This window comes from Pleurodeles waltl, chromosome 1_2 (genome assembly GCF_031143425.1).
Source record: "Pleurodeles waltl isolate 20211129_DDA chromosome 1_2, aPleWal1.hap1.20221129, whole genome shotgun sequence".
NCBI classification, from domain to species: Eukaryota; Metazoa; Chordata; class Amphibia; order Caudata; family Salamandridae; genus Pleurodeles; species Pleurodeles waltl.
Window position 1 is genome coordinate 788790805 of NC_090437.1, and position 23912 is coordinate 788814716.

At 46.8% G+C, this 23912-nt stretch overlaps 1 protein-coding gene across 1 annotated transcript in view; it reads right to left on the bottom strand.

Moving 5' to 3' along the window:
• Nucleotides 1-23912, bottom strand: part of SPOCK3 (SPARC (osteonectin), cwcv and kazal like domains proteoglycan 3) — a 1200438-nt gene that overhangs the window by 666261 nt on the left and 510265 nt on the right. Inside the window, exon 3 of the mRNA XM_069243980.1 lies at nucleotides 4419-4533. Coding sequence (XP_069100081.1) covers nucleotides 4419-4533 — 115 coding nt within the window. The remainder of the gene's footprint in view (nucleotides 1-4418; nucleotides 4534-23912) is intronic.

Sequence of the window (23912 nt, forward strand, 5' to 3'; positions counted from 1 at the left end):
TGTATGTATATATGTGGTACTTGTACAGCTAAAAACTACCCAAAAGGCAGTGGAGTACTTTAGCTGGTCAAAGGCAAACATGTAACTAATAAGTGATTATAGGAGAAGCTGGGATTTCGGTATGGAGGTGGGCTGATACTTTGTTGTGTATTAAGTAAATAATACCCACAAAACAATCCTCTTATTTTCTTATTTTAAGGATTTTCAATCATAGATTGTGCTACAAGAAACACATTTACCTCTGGAGAAAATAAAATAAATCAATTGGAAATTAAAACATCTCTTGATTCAAGAAATTGTATTTTCAAGTGCCACTGCATTCCATAAGGTCAAAGATATCTCGATGTATGGCCCATGCTATTGACAGAGAGCTATGTAAAAGGCTGATACCAAAAGGTGATGGGTGCTTGCAGTAATGCAACTGAAATACAGTCCAAATACATTAGTTTCCTACCTTCATCTCACCACGGAAAACCACTACAAGAACTGTAAATTGTGTTAGCAATATATCCAAATACAATAATTACTAAAGGATATTTTAATATTGTCCTGGGGAAAGCAGACTTTTCTAGCATACGGAAATGTGCTAATAGTGGAATGAGATTTACTAATCACATTCCAATCAAAATCAAGATCAATTCAACATGCAGTCTTTGGGATATTTGCTGTAAATTTGCCCTAACGGCAGGCAATACACTTATACAAGCCGTGGATATACCACGTTTGTTAGATTGTGTTACTTTTATAAAACCAAAAGCAATAGAGGTACAGTCTGTAAATATTAACCAGGCAATATTTGGCAATCACTACAAGGACAAATTGACAGCTACATGTGATGATCACTGGGCTTCTGTGGAGTTGCAGTTATACACTTTTAGTGTTTAAAGAAAATAACCTAACCTTAAAGGAGTGTATTTGTAACTACTTTACCATTAATCCAGAATCTGCTTCAAAACCATATATTTGAGATGGTATAAGTCTGTTTTGCAGAGAAAGTATGTATATCTATTCCAGCAAAATAAATTTTCGAAAATCAGATTATATGGAAAAAATGGAAAGAAGCTAGTAAGGACTTGCCATTGGGTAACAGCTAGGAAACTAAGGGCCTGATTTAGAGTTTGCCAGAGGGGTTACTCTGTCACAAATGTGATGGATATCCCGTCTGCCCTATTACAAGTCCCATAGGCCATAACGGAGTTGTAATATGGTGGACGGGGTATGTCATGTTTGAGATGGACTAGCCCCTTCTGCCAAACTCTAAATCAGGCCCTGAATCTATAAATGTTTTTAAACTCATTACTAATTCATTAATAATACCACTCTATAGTTACATCTCATAAATGGGTTACTTTCAACATTTTTTAAGGAAGTTATCATATGCTTATTATTAAAATCGAATTAAAAGACTAAGCAATGCAGTTTAGACAGACCTGTCACACTCCCCAACATAGACTAGAAAATCTTTCTGCAAATGTTGACTACCCATTTAGCCTCTTTTTCAGAGATTTAATCCGTGGGGCTCAAATAACCTTTGTATCAGGATGACAACTGGTGGCTCAGATACATTTTGTTCTAGAGGCAATTTCATTTTGGTCACAGCAAAGCCTTTCTACTTTGATTGTTTTGTAGATGCAAAAAATGCATCTGGCATAGTGAACATGAGGAAGCTGACTATACCACACCAGTCCATCAGTGAAAAATGAAATGCATATCAGGGTAAGCATGTAAGATTAAAAACAAATTGCAAATTAGGGCATCCATAAAATGTTAGCTGAGGGACCAGACCGGATTGTTTGCTGTCCCCACTTCTATTTGATTTGTTTATAGAACAGTCTGTCATTACAGTAAGGAATGTTTGCATAATACAAAGCTTCCTTCTAGGTGGCAGGAAAATATAACTATACATTGATGAATTCATGTTGCATTTGAAATAAGATCTAAGATGTTTAGAGGGCACATTTAGATTACCTGACAAGTTTCTCAGGTGAGTATAAAATGAATCATTCAAAAACAGAACTATTTGAAATTAAATCAAACTGTGTTAAAACTATGCCCCCTCTGAATGCAATTCTGATAAACAAAGCAGTTCGATAATTTGGCGTGTACACCAGCAATGATTTAAAAGACACCTATGAGTTAAATTATGCTATGCTTATTAAAATATTGCAAACCAATCAAAGAAATTAGATTTGCAGTTGGCTGTATCAATCCAATCAAAATGACAATTTTAACTGAATGTCTCTTTGTTTACAAACAACTTCCTGCAATTTAGAAAAGAGATTCCTTACTGTATTAAATGCGATGATAAACATTTTTTTCTGACTAGTAAAAAGACCTGGACTAGCTGTCACAAACATGTCACACAATACAGAACAGTGCTTGGGTCTTGTCTGACTAAGAGAAATGTTGTATAGCTGGTTCACTTGAACATCTGAAACATTTGATGGTATTTAATCAGGACTATAACATGGAAAATGATATACTAGAAGTGCTGATTGGACAAGTGGGCCTAAATGTTTCCTACTTAAATATGACCACCCTGAGTTCAAATCTGCATAAACATTTCTAAGGAACTGAAAATCCCACCACTACAAAAGCTAAATTGCTAAATCCCATATAAGAAGAACTCAAATAACAATTCAGAATTATGAGACGGGGTAACATTTGGCGATCACAAGGATTCTCCCGTTATGGATACCTGATAGATAGGTTCGAAATCAAATCTTTCTTGCAACTAGATGTGTTTTAATCTACCAATTAACGGCAATTTCTTCAACTACTAACAAACAAGAGTTTGGCTTAGGGCTAACAAGTGTAAATATGCAACCGTGTGTCAAACAAGTGGGTAAAAATAACTGTGTAGTAAAGAGAAACTATTCTTGATTTACAAAATATTAACTGAGGAAAGAATACTATTCTGAAACATTATTGATAAGTGATTATTAGATACTATTCTTGATTTATAAAATACCGACAGAGGAAAGGGTATAATTCTGAGACATTCATGACAAGTGGTTAATTGTGAGGATAATATCAAACAAAAAGCTTACACAGTCTTGTGCCAGAATCTGCATGTACTTAGGGGCACTCCCTATCAACACCTATAATATTACAGTATGTTCAGGTTTCATCACATACCAGTTAAAAGTCAAGAATAGTTGCCTTAAACTGACCCCAGGTCTCCCTGATGCAGTGACAAAGGGTCCTGGGAACGCCTATTCTTGAAATGTCACAAGGTCCAAGAATTGTGACTAGCTGTTCAACACCACTGACCTGTTTCTGTGCTTTAAAATGCAGTGATTGAAAAGAAAACCATCACTAGTGTATAATCAGTCTTATCAAGACATTTCTACTGAATATGTTTGTTCTTTGACCAAACTGCTATTGTTGAATTGTAGAATTATTACAATTTTGTGAAACAGATTCTATTTATTTGCCTCTCACCTTTGTTCCAGTAGTCAGCGCTGGAAGACAGTGCAATCATTTTTGGAGGATAGATGTATACCTATTCTTTCAAGCATCCTGCTAGTATAATCATTCTGACTGTGAGAGATACTTTTCCAAGTCAGAGGGGAAAGGAATAATCAATACTGCAGATATGATGGGTTTTCAGACGTTGCATTCCTTTGACATCCCAGCGACATGCACCAATTACATTAATAAAAATACTGGACGCAGAAACTGTTCCAATTTTGCCACTGAAAATGTATTAAAAAAAATAAGAAACATGGTAGGAATACTCTGTTACCGGCGAGAATTAGAGACGCCTTGCTTATCAAGGTGAGCATCCAATGACCTGATGGGTTGTAAAACTCAGAGTAAATTAAACCACAGCAGGGCTATTAACACAGTCTAAGCAAGAAAGTTTATCTTGCCCAGTCTCTCCCATTTGCAGTTTTTCCTCCACTGTTTGCACTTGTGGCGTAAAATGATTGCGTGAGACACATGGAACCATCCTGTGAACTGGCAGCTCTGTAGCAGTGTTACACGATAAATTTGACTCATCTCAGTGTTAATATTAGAATTGAAATCTGTAATTATATTCAATTTTTTATTGCATAAAACTGTAATTAAAAAATACCTCCACAATGAGAGAATATCGATATAAATGAGCAGATAAAGATGACAGGAAGGCATATGTGGTTTTTTTTCATTATAGTTATTTGTGCTAAGTATCTGGAGGCTGGCAGGAATGTAAATGAATCACCCTCATAGAAGATAGACGTTTTTAGATTGTAGCCACCCTTGTTCATACATGAGGATGCAGAATCAATATTAGGTGTTCCTGTCCGCCTTCAGAGAAGAACGTACTATTAAAACGTACTCATACCTACAGTATATCAACTACTTTGAATAAGAAATGAGCGAGGTCTTTGAAAAACGTATTATACACACATATATTACAATAATTGAGTTACCTGTGTGTCAATCTCCTGTGACTAATGCAAACTGCTGTGTGATGGTCACGGGCAATGCAGACTTTGTGGCGGTTGCATTTGACCTTCAAACACGGGTCTTTGGCTGGATCAAGAGCTAAAAGGGAAGAACAAACGTACACAATCAGAAAACAGTTCGCGTGTGAGCGGTTTTACGACAGCGAACACTCCTGTAACGAAAGGAAAAAAAATACTAAACAGCTTTTCCACACGGTCACAAGTGTGAGAACATGCGAACGTGTTCTGATAGGAATCGCTTGACGAGGCATAAGCTATTTCACCTCATTTACACTCTCTGACACCACAGGAGGCAAAACGACTGGTAAAGGTGGCGGCAAGAAGCAAATGTCATTCAACCTTTCCTCGTGGGCATGATCCCACCACCGTCGTGCCTTTCATGAGTGGCAGAAGTACATTGATATTCTGTGCGCGCACTCCCACACTTCCCCAGTGACTGTTCTTTGGTTCCAACCTTTGTTTTTCTGACCAATGGTGCAGGAAATCCATTTATCAAGCTGAAATATCGAACACACAAAAACTGTGGACTTTAACTGATGCAGTAGAAAATTAAATCTGGAGATTAGAAACAGAATTTTTAGGCTGGCTTTCCATTTTTGGAAGGTCAATCTATAAATGCTTCAAGTGATCGTTCGGACTGAGTGAAATTCTTCGATCTGAAGGAAAAATAGATTTAGCACACAGTTCTTAGGACCTACAGAAAGTGAACAGCAGGAAAAGAGAGCGCAGGTCTCAAGCTTGTTTGATGCCCTGTGAATGTGATAGATTGGGGGCCAATGTGGTGAATGATTTGTCTTGGAATTTTATATTGTTTACACTTAGTGTGATCAATGACCTGCAGAGGAATGATCAACAAAGTTGATCCAGTGACAAAGATGTTTAACTGTGCACAAAAAATGTCCACCTCCGACATGAATGAGTCCTCAAAGTTAGACAGCTAGCTATTATGCTCAGCTTTAAACGGGTTCAGTCTGTCCTGTAAATTCTGTGTTTTGATTGCCTTCAGAGTATGTTTATAGCAGATGGGCAGTTGATTGGTGGACATGGCCTGCCTGTAGACATCCCGGTATAGCTCATTAACAGGTCACAGAGAAGCAGAGCAAGGGAGGCAGCAATTGTAGACGGACTTGGAGAATAGTCGCTATCTCTAATATCAATAACTAGAGGTGCGGAGGAATACTTAGTATTATGAGTGGGACACAGAATCTTCTCTTAGAAATGAGAATCACCGTAGAGTTGGTGATTTCTCAATCATTTCTATTGGTTTGTCCTAGTTTCTCCCCAGTGATTCACCTAGAGATGTTAGCTGCTTTCATCATTCAGCAGCTGAAATTGCCAGGTGAAATGCACCAGATCTGTTGTATTCCCATAGAAGTCATAATTCCTGATGGAGTGCATTTTTTTTCTTTTGCAGAATTAAATGCATTCATTAACAAAGTGTGATTTGCAATGTTAAATATCATGTGTATATTTATCCTGTAATATGTAGTAGTTCACCACACTTACCGATAATAAGCAACGCTCGAGTTATCATGTTGTGCTTAATTAGATCAGCCTAATATTAATACCATTTTGAATGTCGACATTACATGTTTAAGGCCAACAGCCCTGCTAACATATTTTTTTAGTATATTTGCACAAAATGCTTCCTCTTTTTCTTCCCACTGGAAAGGCTGTCATTTTCCAGAAGCCTTCTATTAGCTAATAAGCACTTTCAATCCCCTCGGGCTCCATAAGGTCTTTTTTTAACAAATCGAACATTTTGTCCTCTAGTGGCAGAATGCTCTAATAGCCTTATGCCCACCGTAGCGGGCTTTTCCAACCATTAAAGGCCTGCTGCAGCGTTAAGGGCCCAACCTGAAGGAGAGGCCCTTCAACAAGCAAGCAGGACTTTTTGGGGGGGGGTTTAATGCTGGTGTAGCCCAGCTCCGGAGGGCTCTAAGGCTATTAGAGCATTCTGCCACTAAAGGACAGAATAAATAATAAAAAAGGCCTCACAGAGCCAAAGGGGAATGAAATGTACTCCGGCTCCGTGAGGCTTTTGTTCACAGCAATAGCTGTGAACAAAACATTGGAATGTCGGGACACTGGGCTTCTACCGGCCTTTAGAAGCCAAGAGAACTCAATTGTTTTCAATGGAACTCCCAACATTCCAATGTTCTAATATCTATTAGACAACTGATAGTGAGGTTCTCACTAGGAGGAGAAGATTCCAGCAATCATGACTCAATGGAAGAGATGTCAATACCAGATAATCTGTCCAGTGTAACAACTCAAGGGTGCAGCCATGTATGAACAATTATGAAAACATGGGATACAAGAGAATTTACCTGCTCCCAGCTTTTGGAAGAGAATGATTTGTTCCTGAGAGTGGGAGTGAGCTGAAATGATGCAATTAGAGTTTTGTTGATTTATATTAGTATGTCTTCCCTAAACTAGAGATGGACTCCCCTTCTTACTGTCTCTTGCACACGTTGTGCACTAGAGAGATGCTCCTTAGAACTGAGAAATTCTTTTATCACCTTTGCATTTCTCCACAGTTGAAGTGCAAAGGCTTCATGCATGACCATTCTTATTCACTCTTGAACCTTCATTTGGTATTCTTAAGCTGACACGTTATATATTTGCCTAACCAAATGTCTTTTTCAACCTGTACTTCATTTAGATTAGGGGTTTTCCTTTATGGGACACACATGTTTCCCATTCTGCATTCTGTTTGTAATTCTTACTAATGTTCTATTTGACTTTATTTTGAAATATTAACTGATGGACTGTTTCAATCTGTAAAAATTGTGACTACAAATTAAATACTTAAAGAACCTATGAATTTGAATTATTTGTTATTAAATCTTTTAACACATTCCTCTTCTCCTTATAGTTTTCTGTGCAGTTCCAGTTGGCCTTTACTGTCTATAGACATTAATGTAAAGTATAGCTCCATATCCACTCCCCTCATTGACGAAGAAAGATCCATATGACCAATGGGGGGGGGGAGTTATGCTTATTATACTAAATGTTTCAGATTCAGGAATCCCATTTCCACCATTCTGATGGGGCTAATAGCAGAATAATGCTGAAGGAGCACTTCATTTACATTATTATCCCCATCAGAGTTACAGGTGTACCCATAACAAATTGGTTTTGGAAGTTAAGGTATTTAAAAAACGATTTCAATGCTGGGAATACAATAAAGTAAACTTTCTTTATGAACACCTGTGCCACAAACACTAATGTTTGAGCAAGAGACTGCCCCAATGTTCCCTCTAATTTTTTTCCACTGTGTGCGGCAGTGTGCGGTGTCTGTGCGCTGCAGCCAAGGATATGTGCGCCAAGAAATTGACCATTCACGTGCGCGCAGCGCATAACTAGCCAAGATCTTTGGCATTAGCCTCTCCATACCACTAAAGCAAAAAAGGGATATCATTGCTCCATGCAATAGGGCATCAAGGCAGTTTTGTGACCTGGTTGCACACCCCAAGGACATGACCTGTTAGGGGAGCACGTATATTGCTCTAAAAGGCTTATTTAGGCTTAGAAAGTGATAACGCATATAAACTACCACAAAGTATAGGAATGGTGGAACATTTGATAACAGCAAATTTTCTACTGTTCTGAAGCATTTCCTAGCTCATTAACCATTAATTTCCAAGACAAATATCACTTGCTCGCTTGTATGCTAAAGAAGGCCAAATGATGTTTAAAACACTCCTGTGGCATTTAAACGCTGTTTTCATTGACTTCAATCCAGATTCAAATATGAGCATTATCTGCCTTAGGGGAGCACGTATATCGTTCTAAAAGGCTTATTTAGGCTTAGAAAGTGATAACGCATATAAACTACCACAAAGTATAGGAATGGTGGAACATTTGATAACAGCACAACGTGCGCGCTTGCCAAAGGGGCCTGCGCGATAGGGGAAGGAAAGGTGTGCGCGCGCTCGCGCACACGCCTTACAGGGAACATTGGACGGCCCTCAATTTCACAACTCCCGAGTATTTAAACCTATTGCCAACATTTAACTATTGCCGCAGTGAGCAGAAACGATGGGAGAATAAAATGGAGAATAACCCGAGGCATCTTGGTGTTGCACAGTTTAAAGCATGTATGTTGCCAGAAGGCGTTTACACACATCTCTTACATAGAAGACTCTAATTTGTCTCCACATTAACATGTACAGCTTTATGAATGGCACAATCTTTTCAATTTGCAAATTGTCTTTTTCCTTGCTCGTAGTCTCTTTCCTTTGCTCAATAGCCTTACTCTTTCAATTCCTCTTTTCACCAACTCTCTTTCATACGTTTATAATAATTTGTCCCCGTCTTTGTTTCATTCTCTGCCTCTTACATCCGTGTGTCCAATTATCTACGATGCACCCCTCTCACTCCATTTTCCAGGTCTTTTTGTCTTCTCTTTCTCTTGTTCTTACTTCTCTTTACACGTGACACACACTCTACATATTTTGATCTCCTTCACAGTGTATTATTCCATCTCTCATAGACATTCTCCCTTATCTTCAGAAAGAAGTGTTATGTGCACTGTCCTGCTCACGCTCTTTTCTACCCTCCCTATTTTTCATTTCCTTTAATATGTTCCCGTTATGCCTTTTATTTTGCCTGTCTCCTATTTCTGTCTCTTTCCTTGATGTCTGTGCTTTTGGATTTTGCACTCCATCCCCTTTCATCGTCACCCCCACTTTTCCACCTGTATGTTTGATTTCTAAGTTTGTGCTCCTTTCTGTTACTCAATAAACATGGCGTCCTTTCTTTCAGCTTTCTTTTTCAGTCCTAGATTGGAGAGTTTAGAAACTACCTCATCTGCTTTTAGTCAAATGCAAAATAAAGAAAGATATTCCTTTCTTGGCTAGAAAGCCATAGGGATAATCCAGCTCATTTATGTGTTATCCATCTGTCTGTGTCCTCTTTTTTACTCACTGGTCATTATCCCTTCCACTCTCTCTATCCTGTGTTTCACAGTTTCTGTCTGTCTCCAGTCTGTTTCTTTCCAATTGTGCAGATAATAACAAATAAACCATAGCTAACGGTCTATTCATTTCTAGTTCTCTTGCTTGTGCATCCCCTCTAAGCTCTCCGATAACCATGTCTCAAAGGGCCATCATAAGCAACCTGTTTCTGCTTCTAGCTTTGAGCGCACATGTTTCAGAGAGCCTTAGGGCCTTTCAGCAGCTCAAAACATTTGTTAAATGTCATGCCTTCCTCCAAGTATCTCCTGTTGCTCATAACAATGTAGGAAAAATTATGAGATATTTGCTTCTCGCTGAGGCAAACATTTGTTTTCTTTCATCAGCATTAGGGAAACACGTCTGCTTCCACCTGAGGCTGCCTTCAGTTTCAGGTTTTTGTCTCTGTGGTGGTGTTTGATGTAGGCCAATGACATTGAGGTTTGGATATGAAGTGGTAAAAACTTTTGTTGGTATCAATAAAGAAACCACACTAGTGCCCATATAAGGTTATGCATTCTAAATGTGAGGCCACATTGAAAACATAGATATTATGATGCCTTTTTCCCAATGAAAACAACTCAATCGCTTGTTTAGGGAAGAAGCATGCCAAATGTACTACACCAGTTGTCAATAAGGTCAGATCCCATGAAGAAGCCTGTGTACAACATCTCTCTCATGTACCTCTACCTCTCTCCAGCCAATAATGAGTATTTTATTATATGAAATATCAGAACGATGCATACAAACGTGAATCACACACTCAGTCAACTCGGTTTTGCAGATATAACAGATCTCACCCTTCTTTGTTGTTTTTACTTTGCTAAAACAATAAATTCTATTGTGATTGACATGTAATTCTAACACAAACCTTTATTTCAGATCAAGTTTCTAGAGTGGGCAGTGCAGACTGGCAACCTTGAAATAGTGATGTCCTCATTCAGTGCTGTAAACTCTATAGAACACAAGAATACACAGGTGGGTGGATGAAAGAATGGATGAAGGGAAAGTGTAAGAGACAATGGGAGAAATCAAGAAGAAACAGAGCAATTATGGTGGGATGGATACAATGATCAATGAGAGTTCATGATAGGTGGATGAATCTATGTACGGGTAAAAAGTTGGATGGGCAAACAAATGAGCAGTTGGATGGAAGGACAGGTAGAAAGATGGATTGATTCATAAGTGGTTACATGCGTGTTTGAGGACAGGTGTATAAATGGGAATTGTTAGACTTGGCATCCTTGACGTGAACTCTCCTAACTTTTTGCCTCTGTTTCACAGGTTGTTGATGTGTGCTGGACTCTATGCTGTTTTTGTTACTCTGGGCACTTTACCACTGCCATCCAGTGCTAAAGTGCAAGTGCTCCTATATAAAATGTGTACGTAATTGGATCTCCATGATTGGCATATTTGATTTACTAGTAAGTCCCTAGTAAAGTGCACCAGAGGTGCCCAGAGCCTGTAAATCAAATGCTACTAGTGGGCCTGCAGCACGGGTTGTGCCTCCCACATTAGTAGTTCTGTAATCATGTCTCAGACCTGCCACTGCAGTGTCTGTGTGAAGTTTTAAACTGCCAATTTTTGCCAGGCCTAAACCTTCCATTTTCTTACATGTAAGACACCCCTAAGGTAGTCCCTAGGTAGCCCCATGGGCAGGGTGCAGTGTATGTACAAGGTAGGACATATAGGGGGTCATTCTGACCTCGGCGGTAAAAGGCGCTTACCGCCGGTCAGAAGACCGCCATAACACCGCCGCGGCCGCGGTAAACCGCCACGGTCATTCTGACCCGCAACTTGCAAGCCGCCAAAAACCCGACATCCACAAAAGTCCGCCACACCAAAGGTCAGCGAAAAAATGGCGATGACCAAACCTCCACCGTCACGCCAACAGAAATACGCCCATACCATTCCGACCCACAAATCCACGCGGCGGTCTTTCAAACGCGGTATTCCATTGGCGGTACACACCGCCGCGGTCAAAATACACACACACATAGAAAACTCAGCCACATTGGTCAGTTTGAAACACACACACCTGATACACATACTAACACCACTCCCACACACCCAACCCAATATAAAACACACACCCACATCACCCACAAACCCCTACGACCCGAAATTATTGATGAAGGCTAGAGAGAGAGCACAGAATAGACAATCCCACAACACAGAGGCACACAACACCATCACCCACACAGAATCCATGCACCAAACACCACACACCACCACACGCACCACACTCATCACCACAAACGCCACCCCACACCTCATCCACACCACCCCATGGCACCCCAAAGACACCCCAGGTTCACTGACGCAGAACTCAGGGTCATGGTGGAGGAAATAGTCCGTGTAGAGCCCCAGCTCTTCGGGGCACAGGTGCAGCACACCACAATTGCCAGGAAGATGGAGCTATGACAAAGGATAGTGGACAGGGTCAACGTGGTGGGACAGCATCCACGCAATCGGGATGACATAAGGAAGCGCTGGAACGACCTACGGGGGAAGGTGCGTTCCATGGTATCAAGGCACAACATTGCGGTGCAGAAGACTGGCAGCGGACCCCCACCTACTCCCCCAGAATTTACAGCATGGGAGGAGGAAGTCTTGCACATCCTGCATCCTGAGGGCCTCGCAGGAGTAGGCAGAGGAATGGACTCTGGTAAGTCAAATCTTCACTACTGCTTCCCACCCCCACCCCACCTGCATGCCAAATCATACCCCCACCCTCACCCCCACCCCCATCACACCAACTCCTTGCAAATGGCTCACCATCACAACCCACCCATCCCAACACCAAGCCCTGCATGCGACCACAAAGCATGGACACCCATCACCAAAGCATGCCCACTGCACACACACATCACCCCCACAAGCCACCCTCACAAAAGCCCCCACAAGGGAATGCCTGCACTTGGGTACCACCCATCACACGAAATGCCACACACAGAAGCAATAACCCTACCTTTATACCCCTGCAGGACCCGAACGCCACCACACCGCCACGGAGGGTCCAGAGATGTCCATCCCACCCCCAGAAGAGGCCCCCAGCGATGACAGCAGCTCTGTCTCCCTGGACCCAGATGACCAGCCCGGCCCATCGGGGACCTCTGGACAGTCGGTTCCCCACAGACAGCCACAGGCTACACCAGACCCAACCCCCTCTGGGAACACCAGCACAGCTTCCACCCAGCGGGCCCATGCCTGTGTCTCCAGGACACGTCAATCAGCGGTGTGTCCACCACTACAGGGCACCCAGGTTGACCCACCACCCCAACAACAACAGAGACCTGGGGGCAGTGGTAGTGGGCACACCGTCCAGGGGACAGAGGCCCAGGAACACAGGGGAACTGGGAGGGCTGCTGTGCGACAGGGGGGGGACAGGCCCAGGGAACCGACTCTCCAAGAGGCCCTCTCTTCCATCATGGGAGCTTACCACCACTCCCAGGAGACGATGGCGACGGTACTGGCCAGGTTCCAGGAGATCCAGGCATTGCAGGAGGAACGGTACATGGGGTTCAGAGAGGAACTGAGGAACATCGGTTCCGCAATGGGGACCATCGTCATGGCCCTTAACCAGATAGCCACCACATTGCGGGACCATGTGGCACCCCAAAGGGCCCCTGTCACTAGCCCAGGCCAGGAACAGCCTACCACCTCCGCCGGCGCTAGTGGACAGGAGGCCCCCACACAACAACAGGCCACCAGAACCCCACCTCCTGCAGAAGAAGAACCACCCCGCAAGCGGAACCTGAGATCTCACAAGAAGACAGAGTAGGATTGCAAGACCCCCGCCAGCCTAAGATACCCCCTGATGTCATCCCACTGTCCCACATTGTCACCCTGTCCAACCTTTAACTGCCCCTGCTCCATCCTTCCACAGGCATATGGACAATGCACTTGTGCGACTGAGAACTGGACTCTGCCATGGAAATTACTCCACCCCCACCCATCACCGTTTTACATTCATGTACCTATATGTAGCACTGAAAATAAATCACTTATTGCACTTAAAATAACAGGAGTCTGCTTGTATTCTTAACAAATGTATTACACATAACGGTGCAATAATGTCCAGTTACTTTGTGATGACAACATACCAATTTCAATAAGCTTTAGTCCATGGGCAAACAAAGCAGAAGTCACGCAGTGGGTCATACAGCTCTGAAAAGGGAAGGGAAAGTCACAAATCAGTTAACAGGAACTGGGGGGAAACACAGACAGTGGAGACGCATGAGGCCTTAAGTAAATGTAAAATGGCGTGGGTGATTCTTACCTGTGTGCTACTGAAAATATTGTTGTATGACTGTATCCCTGTTGTCCGTGTTGTCCCCGTCGTCTTCCTCCTCTTCACTCTCCACAGGCTCCACAGCTGCTACAACACCACCATCTGGACCATCCTCCTGCAGAAAAGGCACCTGGCGTCGCAAAGCAAGATTGTGAAGAATACAGCAGGCCACGATGATATGGCACACCTTCTTTGGTGAGTACATTAGGGATCCCCCTGTCATATGCAGGCACCTAAACCTGGCCTTCAGGACCCCGAAGGTCCTTTCTATGATCCTCCTAGTTCGCCCATGGGCCTCATTGTACCGTTCCTCTGCCCTGGTCCGGGGATTCCTCACTGGGGTCAGTAGCCATGACAGGTTGGGGTAACCAGAGTCACCAATTAGCCACACACGGTGTCTCTGTAGCTGTTCCATCACATAAGGGATGCTGCTATTTCGCATGACATACGCGTCATGCACTGACCCAGGGAACTTGGCATTTACATGGGAGATGTACTGGTCAGCCAAACAGACCACCTGGACATTCATCGAATGATAACTTTTTCTGTTTCTGTACACCTGCTCACTTTCTTTGGGGGGAACCAAAGCCACATGGGTCCCATCAATGGCACCAATGATGTTGGGGATATGTCCAAGAACATAGAAATCACCCTTCACTGTAGCCAAATCGCCCACCTCAGGGAAAATAATGTAGCTCCGCATGTATTTCATCAGGGCAGACAACACTCTGGACAAAACCTTAGAAAACATAGGCTGAGAAATCCCAGATGATATGGCCACTGTTGTCTGAAAAGACCCACTTGCCAAAAAATGGAGTACTGACAGAACCTGCACCAGAGGGGGAATCCCTGTGGGTTGGCGGATGGGGGACATCAGGTCTGGCTCCAGCTGGGCACATAATTCATGTATAGTTGCTCTGTCAAGCCTGTATGTAAGTATGATATGTCGTTCTTCCATTGTCGACAGGTCCACCAGCGGTCGGTACACGCGAGGATTCATCCTTCTCCTCGCAAGTCCCAGCGGACGGTGGCTAGGAAGGACAACATGGAGCACAGAGTAAAGCAACCCACAGGTTCGTTCACACAGCTTGCACAGTACACGAATCGCTATGCATTGAAAGGCTTGTATGAGTGGCAATGCAAGGCCTAGGCCTGTGTGACGCAGTAGAAATTCAGCCATGTGGGCCCTTGAAATGGCGGCTGCCTGACCTGTGAAGTGTGACAGTGGGATGTGAGGTCAATGCGCTGGCGTGGCACACTATGGCCGTAGGCGGTCGAAGACCGCGGTGCTAAGCCGCATTGGTTAACATTGCACCCTATTGGTTTCAGTAGCCAATGAGGATGGGCGCCTGCGGTCGCGGGACGCACTGCGGCGGTACGCACCGCCGCGGGCGTGACCGCCATTTTCTATCTGATTAATCACTCGAGACCTGATCATCCACAGGAGAGGACCGATACTGCAAGTGCTGCTGTGACCTCGGTCTGGGAGATACAATGGCTGCTGCGACTGGGGAAAGGGCCCCTGCCTTCACTTCTGAAGAATTGGAGAAACTTGTTGATGGGGTCCTCCCCCAGTATGCGCTACTCTACTGTCCTCCAGACCAACAGGTTAGTACACAGGGTGCACGTTGAATGGGCTATGCCTGTGTTGAGTGGGGTGTATGTAAGATGGTGGGGAGGGGAGCGAATGAGGAGTGCAACGCACGAAAGATGAGAGCATGTGCACATGGCAAGGTTAGGGAGGGGGGGGCCACTCACATTGACCAGGCAGAAAAGTGATGAGATTTCCTTTACCACCCTGTACATGTCACATAGGTCAGCGCCCATCAGAAGATCGACATTTGGCGTGCCATCGCCAAGGACGTCCTGGCCCTGGGGGTCCACAACAGACGGGGGACCCACTGCCGAAAGAGGTGGGAGGACATCCACCGCGGGACCAGAAAGACGGCCGAGTCTCTGCTGGGGATGGCCTCCCAACGTAGGAGGGGTGCCAGCCGCCAATTGACCCCCCTGATGTCCCGGATCATGGCGGTGGCCTACCCCGATTTGGATGGGCGCGTGAGGACATCACAGCAGACACAAGGGGGTGAGTATCAGCACATTCTGCTATCTTTGCGCGCAGTGAAGGTGTCTGGGTGGGGGAGGAGGGCTGTGGCTATCTCTAGGCCAGGGCGCATTCTGTAGGCTAGGCCCCTCCGTTAGGCATGGCCTTGTGCCCCCACCCCCCACCTCTGTAGGGTGCCAAGTACAGCTATCCATGGTCCGGCCTCACCCATGTGTGCATTTGTCATCCATAGACCTGTAGGCCTAGTCACAATAACTGAGTAGTGTACCTCGATTGCGCGGCCTAGTGCAGGGGGCATCTGTCCTCTCCGACAACGGTGTTGCCAATGCATGCACTCAACCTGTCTTCATTTCTCCCCCCCCCCATTTTCTTTGTCTTCCTGTTCATGTGTGCATTAGCATCATCAGGCGGAGGAGAAGTGGCATCGCCGCACGAGGGAGCTGCATCTCACATGGCCCCGGAGGGCCGTGCAACAGACTCCGAGTACACCAGTGAGACGGAGGGCGAGTGGAGCTCCACAACGGGGACCCGTGGAGACGTCAGCGACACCGACACATCCTCGGAAGGGAGCTCCCTTGCGGTGGCGGCAACATCCGTGCCCACCGCCACAACAGGTACAGCCGCCACCCAGCGCACCAGCCCCGCCCTCCCAGCAGCCCCTCAGCGTTCGCCCCGTGCCCGCTCGGCCAGGAAGGCGGGCATCTTCTTCGCCCCAGGCACCTCAGGCCCTGCCCCAGGTACCCCTGCTGCCCTCAGTGAGGAGGTCATTGACCTCCTCCGGACGCTCATTGTTGGGCAGTCTACCCTTTTGAATGCCATCCAGGGTGTAGAAAGGGAGGTGCATCGGAGCAATGCATACCTGGAGGGCATTCATTCGGGTCAGGCTGCCCATCAGCGATCGTTCAACGCTCTGGCCTCAGCACTGACGGCAGCCATTGCCCCTGTCTCCAGCCTCCCTCTTCTGACTCCCTCCACCCAGTCCCAGTCTCCTGTTCCTCTGCCTATCCCATCCACACCATCAGACCAGCCTGCACACACCTCTACACCCAAGGGCAGCTCATCCAGACATAAGCACCACAGATCCCACAAGCATTCACCCAAGCAACATCCAGATGCAGACATGCCAACAGTCACTACCACCTCTGTGTCCCCCACCTCCTCATCTCCCTCCTCCCTCCCTGTGACGTCTCCACTCACACCTGCATGCACACCACCATCAGCCAGTACTTCCATCACCAGCACACCCTCCATTACAGTCCGCACACGTGCAGTCACCACCCCCACTGCCATTTACACGTCCCCTGTGTCCTCTCCCAGTGTGTCTGTCACCCCCTCTTCCAAACCACACAAACGCAGGCAGCCACCCACCCAACAGCCATCCACCTCACGACAGCCTCCGTCACAAGCACCTGCACTCAAAGACAGCACACTTGACTCTCCTACAACCACATCCTCTTCCTCCACCCCCATACCCACTACACCTACCCGTCCCTGTCCTTCCAAAGTGCTTTTCCTTTCCAACCTTGAGCTCGTTCCAATCACTGACCCACCCCCTCCATCTGGTAAGAGTAAAAAAAGCACCTCAGCCACCACCAGCCCTGCATCTACTATGACCATAGTGCAGGGCTATTGGAGTCCACCAGCTCCTAGGGCAGGAACATCGGCCAGCAGCAAGGGGACAGCCAGCCCACCCCCTGGGAAGAGGACAAAATAAACTAAGGGCCGGCGCGACAAGCCTGAGACGGCTGCCACCAAGGACAGTAGCCTTGCCCCGTCACCTGCCACATCATCAAAGGGAGGCAAGGGCCACAGAGCTTCAGCGAAGGAGGGCAAGGGCAGCAGGGCGGAGAAGTCAGGCAGCAGGCGAGCTGCCCAGGAGGGCCCCACCAGCCCCATTCCGGTTGTGACGGACGACACCCACGGGCCCAGGACTCCATCACAGGAGGGCCCCGCGACCGCTAGGTCGGATGGCGACTGAGCGGGAAGACTTGGCCAGGTCTGGCTCCCTAGAAACGCAGGACAAGCACCGCTGAACAGGGCCCCACCGTGACAAGAACTGCTGAACAGGGCCCCGCCGTGAGAAGCACCGCTGAACAGGGCCCCGCCGTGACAAGAACCGCTGAACAGGGCCCCGCCGTGACAAGAACCGCTGAACAGGGGCCCGCCGTGAGAAGCACCGCTGAACAGGGCCCCGCCGTGACAAGAACCGCTGAACAGGGCCCCGCCGTGAGAAGCACCGCTGAACAGGGCCCCGCCGTGACAAGAACCGCTGAACAGGGGCCCGCCGTGAGAAGCACCGCTGAACAGGGCCCGCCGTGACAAGAACCGCTGAACAGGGCCCCGCCGTGACAAGAACCGCTGAACAGGGCCCCGCCGTGACAAGAACCGCTGAACAGGGGCCCGGCGTGACAAGAACCGCTGAACAGGGCCCCGCCGTGAGAAGCACCGCTGAACAGGGCCCCGCAGTGACAAGAACCGCTGAACAGAGCCCCGACGTGACAAGAACCGCTGAACAGGGCCCCGCCGTGAGAAGCACCGCTGAACAGGGCCCCGCCGTGAGAAGCACCGCTGAACAGTGGCCCGCCGTGAAAAGAACCGCTGAACAGGGCCCCGCCGTGAGAAGCACCGCTGAACAGGGGCCCGCCTTGACATTAACCGCTCCGCTGGGCCCTTCCTGTCAAGCACCGCTCCGCTGGGCCCTTCCTGTCAAGCACCGCTCCGCTGGGCCCTTCCTGTCAAGCACCGCTCCACTGGGCCCTTCATCTCAAGCATCGCTCCGCTGGCCACCGCCGCCTCAAGCACCGCTCCGCTGGCCACCGCCGCCTCAAGCACCGCTCCGCTGGCCACTGCCGTCTCAAGCACCGCTCCGCTGGGCCCTTCATCTCAAGCACCGCTCCGCTGGGCACCGCCGTCTCAAGCACCGCTCCGCTGGGCCCCTCATCTCAAGCACCGCTCCGCTGGGCCCTTCCTGTCAAGCACCGCTCCGCTGGGCCCTTCCTGTCAAGCACCGCTCCGCTGGGCCCTTCATCTCAAGCACCGCTCCGCTGGCCACCGCCGTCTCAAGCACCGCTCCGCTGGGCCCTTCCTGTCAAGCACCGCTCCGCTGGGCCCTTCATCTCAAGCACCGCTGAACTGGGCCCTTCATCTCAAGCACCACTCCGCTGGGCCCTTCCTGTCAAGCACCGCTCCGCTGGGCCCTTCCTGTCAAGCACCGCTCCGCTGGGCCCTTCCTGTCAAGCACCGCTCCGCTGGGCCCTTCCTGTCAAGCACCGCTCCGCTGGGCCCTTCATCTCAAGCACCGCTCTGCTGGCCACCGCCGTCTCAAGCACCGCTCCGCTGGCCACCGCCGTCTCAAGCACCGCTCCGCTGGGCCCTTCATCTCAAGCACCGCTCCGCAGGGCAGCGCCGTCTCAAGCACCGCTCCGCTGGGCCCTTCATCTCAAGCACCGCTCCGCTGGGCCCTTCCTGTCAAGCACCGCTCTGCTGGGCCCTTCCTGTCAAGCACCGCTCCGCTGGGCCCTTCATCTCAAGCACCGCTCTGCTGGGCCCTTCCTGTCAAGCACCGCTCCGCTGGGCACCGCCGTCTCAAGCACCGCTCCGCTGGGCCCTTCCTGTCAAGCACCGCTCCGCTGGCCACCGCCGTCTCAAGCACCGCTCCGCTGGGCCCTTCCTGTCAAGCACCGCTTCGCTGGGCCCTTCCTGTCAAGCCCCGCTCCGCTGGGCCCTTCATCTCAAGCACCGCTCCGCTGGCCACCGCCGTCTCAAGCACCGCTCCGCTGGCCACCGCCGTCTCAAGCACCGCTCCGCTGGGCCCTTCCTGTCAAGCACCGCTCCGCTAGGCAACCCCGTCTCAAGCACTGCTGGCCCATTGACAGTGCCGGTTCTGTGTCGAGCAGGGCTTCACGAAGCACTCTGGGCACCATGCCTCCTCCATTAACAGTGGAGTCGGTAATCCATCTTATGGACTGTGGCTTGGCACTTCCCAGGATGGAACAGTGGGCAAGCCACACACTGTAGAGACTTGTGAGACTGTGGCTTTGCACTCCCCAGGATGGCACAGTGGGCAAGCCACCCACTGTAGAGACTTGTGAGACTGTGGCTTTGCACTCCCCAGGATGGGACAGTGGGCATGGAGGCCCCTCGTGGATCTGGCGTCGTGGACTCATGTGGCTGAGGTGCCCCCCCTTCCCTTCCCCCTGAGGTGCCTGTAGTTTTATCATCTGATGCCCCAGCAGTGTTCTCTCCAATGGTATCTGGTCTCCTGTGTGGGCTTTGCCCATGTGTTTGTGCACATTGGCCCACGGACTATGGAACTTTGACAGAATGGGCAGGACTTATTGCCTATGTATATATTTTTAACTATGTTCATTCCTTATTTTGTATCTTTCATATTGCATATTTCCCATAACTTCAATGGAGCTATTTATACATATATTTTATAGATCATTTTAATTGTGTCTTTGCATTATTCCGGTGGGTTTGGGGGGTGTCACTCTGACTTGTTGCTCTGCATTGGGGTGTAGGTATTTGGGGTGGGGGGTAGGTGTATGGCGTATGTGTGTGCCCGTAAGCTTTCCTCCTCCCCCCTCCCCTGTGTCGTAGGTGCAGTACTCACCGTTGTCGTCTGTGCCGGCGTTCGTACTCCTGGTAGATGAGCAGGTAGACAATAGCTGGTAGGATGTTTAATTCGGGTTCCATGCTGTCCTCCTTCCTCGTGGAGTGTGTAGAGGTGAGCGTTTTCCCATTCGTAGTCTGTTTCCGCCGTGTTTTTATCGGCCGGGCTCCCGCCCCGGAAAAGGTGGCGGATTGGTGAGTTGTGATAGGGTGGGCGGTACATTGTCTGCCGTCTGCCTGTTGGCGGTGACCGCCGCGCTGTTTGTCTGTCCCGCCATGGCGGTCGGAGTGTTAAAGTGGCAGACTGTGTAGGTGTTTCCCGCCAGGGTCAGAATTCCATTTTTTTGACCGCCTGCCTGTTGGCGGGTTGGCTGCCGCTTTATCACCAACCGCCAGGGTTGGAATGACCCCCATAGTAATGAATTTTATATTTCGTAACATCAAAATACTGCCAAATTCATTTTTCACTGTTGCAAGGCCTATCCCTCTCATAGGTTAACATGGGGGCTGCCTTTAAATATGATTAAAGTGTAGATTCTCTTTGGGAGCGGAAAGACATGTGGAGTTTGGGGTGTCTGAGCTCACAATTCAAAAATACATCTTTTAGTAAAGTTGATTATAAGATTGTGTATTTGAAAATGCCGCTTTTCGAAAGTGGGCATTTTCTTGCTTAAACTATTCTGTGACTCTGCCTGTTTGTGGATTTCCTGTCTGGGTCATTTTGACAGTTAGGGTGTTTGCACCTCTCTCTAGACAGTGATGCAAAGGGAGCTGTGGTGTAGCCTGTATACCCTGATGAGCCATCTGTGCTGGGAGGGAGGGAAGGAGTGGTCACTCACACCTGAAAGGGCTGTGCCTGCCCTCACACAATGCAGTCTCCAACCCCCTGGTGTGTGTCTGGGTCCTGGCCTTGGCAAGGCAGGATTTCACAAACAAGAGAGACTTTCCTTTGAATTAAGCCTACTTTAAAGGCCAAAATGGGTATAAGAAGAGCACCCAAAACCCAAGACTATAGATCACTTCTGGACATCAAGAGGAACCTCTGCCTGGAGAAGAGCTAAAGAGCTGAGGAGAAGTGCTGCCCTGCCTGTGACTGTGCTTTTTGAAGCAGTTGCAGTTGCTGCTTCTGCCTGGTGAAAGGGGACAAATACTGGACTTTGTTGTGCATTCCTGCTTGGGAAGAAATCTCCAAGGGCTTGTCCTGAGCTCGCCTCCCGTTGTTGAAGTGTAATGATCCAACTACAGTCAAAGGCAATATTTTAGATGGTTTATTGGTGACAGCACAGCACATCCTCTTCCTAGTCTTCCTTTAACAGAGTGTCCACTACATTCCCTTGACATCATATCCCTAACATTCCACCATCACTCTGTAGGTTCCATAAAGGGAACTTACACACTTATAAAAATAAAATAAACAAAACACAACACATTTTTCCCCTTAAACAAACTAAAACAAAACCTATTTACAATAAAAGTTTGGCAAGAATAAGAGTGACATAATATGAATTATACAAAATCCGCCAATTCTGAAGACACATGTCTTAGACGAGCTTCAAATTTAACTCTTGACTCTATAGAATCCTCTTCCAATGTTCCTCCCTTGTTACTCACAGGGTCATTCTGAACTTCTCCTGTAAGTTAAAAAGTATCATTATCTCCAACATCACACCTCTCACAATTCAACTCTATGTCTTCATGCATTCTCTCTCTTTCACTAACCAAAAACAAAGAGTCAGCCGCATCCACAGCTTGTGTACCACCATGTGCATTTTGGCACTTCGCCAATCTTTTCACATTCCAAACTTTCCCATCTTGTGTAACCACAGTCTTATTAAACACTTTCACAATCCTCATTGCTTTACCAAACTTGGACATCCCTTTCCTGAGGAACCCTGGCTTCTTCACTCTGACCCAATCCCCTACTTCAAATTAGTTTTTTTTTTTACTTTCCATTTTTTATCATACAATTCTTTATACTTTTCCTGTTTCATTCTCACCTTATTATTGATTTCATCTATATTTAGCTTTTCCAACTCTTTGTTTCTTTTTAAACCACCATGGACACAGCTTAGAAACAGGATCTCTACCTCTTAGCAACTTGAAGGGACTCACCCCAGTAGTACTTTGGGGAGTAATGGGAAAATACCACAATTTTTTGCTTATCTTTTTCTTCCAAAGTCCTCCAAAATTCCGTGCCCAACCAACACTTTTTTCAAGATACGATTGAATCTCTCAACTTGTCCATTCTCATGAGGTTCATACAAAGATGTGGTCACATGTTTGATGTTACAGTGCTTGAAAAATTCCTGCATTTCTTTAGAGACTAATTGAACACCATTATCTGATATTACAGTTTCTGGATACCCTTCTTTAGCGAAAATGTCCTTGAAAAACTCAATAATAACATTAGATGTGACCTGGGACACTGATTTCACTTCAGGCCACTTAGATTGATAATCAACCAATACTAATGCATATCGAGCTTCAACAGGCAAGAAATAGAAAGGACCTGAAATATCAAACCCAATTCCTGCCATGGAGAATCTGGTCATGGTACAGGACGTAACAGAGCCGGTACCGTATTTAACATCTTCTCTGCATTTACACAGACATTACATTCCCTGACCTTCCTGTCTAATCACTGATCTGAAATCAGTGCTAGACTGGGGAAAGAAAACCAATCCTTTGTTTCCTCCAACAATCTCTCTCTTTCCATTAATCCATTCACTCTCTCTCCCCTTGTCTCTCTCTTCTCCCTACCTGATCCCATTTTCTCTACTTTTTTTCCAGCCTGCATCACCAAGACACCAAGGGTGGCCTTGGGCTTTCAAAACATACCTCCTGGATCTCTAGCCCACTGGGGAAATGCCCAGTGGAATAAAAGGCATGTCTAGTCCTATCTGAAATGTAAGCTACTGATTTCAAGGGATTCTCAACAACTTCACAGTGCAGATACTTTCTTACTTGAAACACTTGTCTTCTCTAACAATGCACGTCAACCAGTCTTTTAATGGATGCCGTCACAGAGCTCTGGGGTGCTATCCTGCCTTTGATTAACACTGTCACTATCACTATACTGTAGCTATCAATGTTCTTTCTGCCTTCAGATGAGAACTATAACATTATGGGCCTCATTTATGAGGCCCTTGTGCCATATTTACAAGGCGGCGTTTTGTGGCTTAATGTCACCTTGTAAATACAACACTTTTACATGCATCACTTAGCTTGAAAAGGGTGTTTAAAGAATGTTGCTGTGGGTGTTCCACCGCAACACCCATTGCATTTTGACGCTGCCCCAGATTTACGATAAAACGCCAACTAAAACATATAAATATATTTACATTATGAGTGGGAAACAAAAAGAACATAATACTGAATAAAATGTCATGTAGTCAGGAACACAAGATAATCTTCAAAACAAAAAATACAGCCAAATTTCAATGTGAACATTTGAATGGTTCACCAGTGTTCACAAACACTTATTGATCATGGCAACTAAATTGTCATGATCACCATGCTGTAAAACA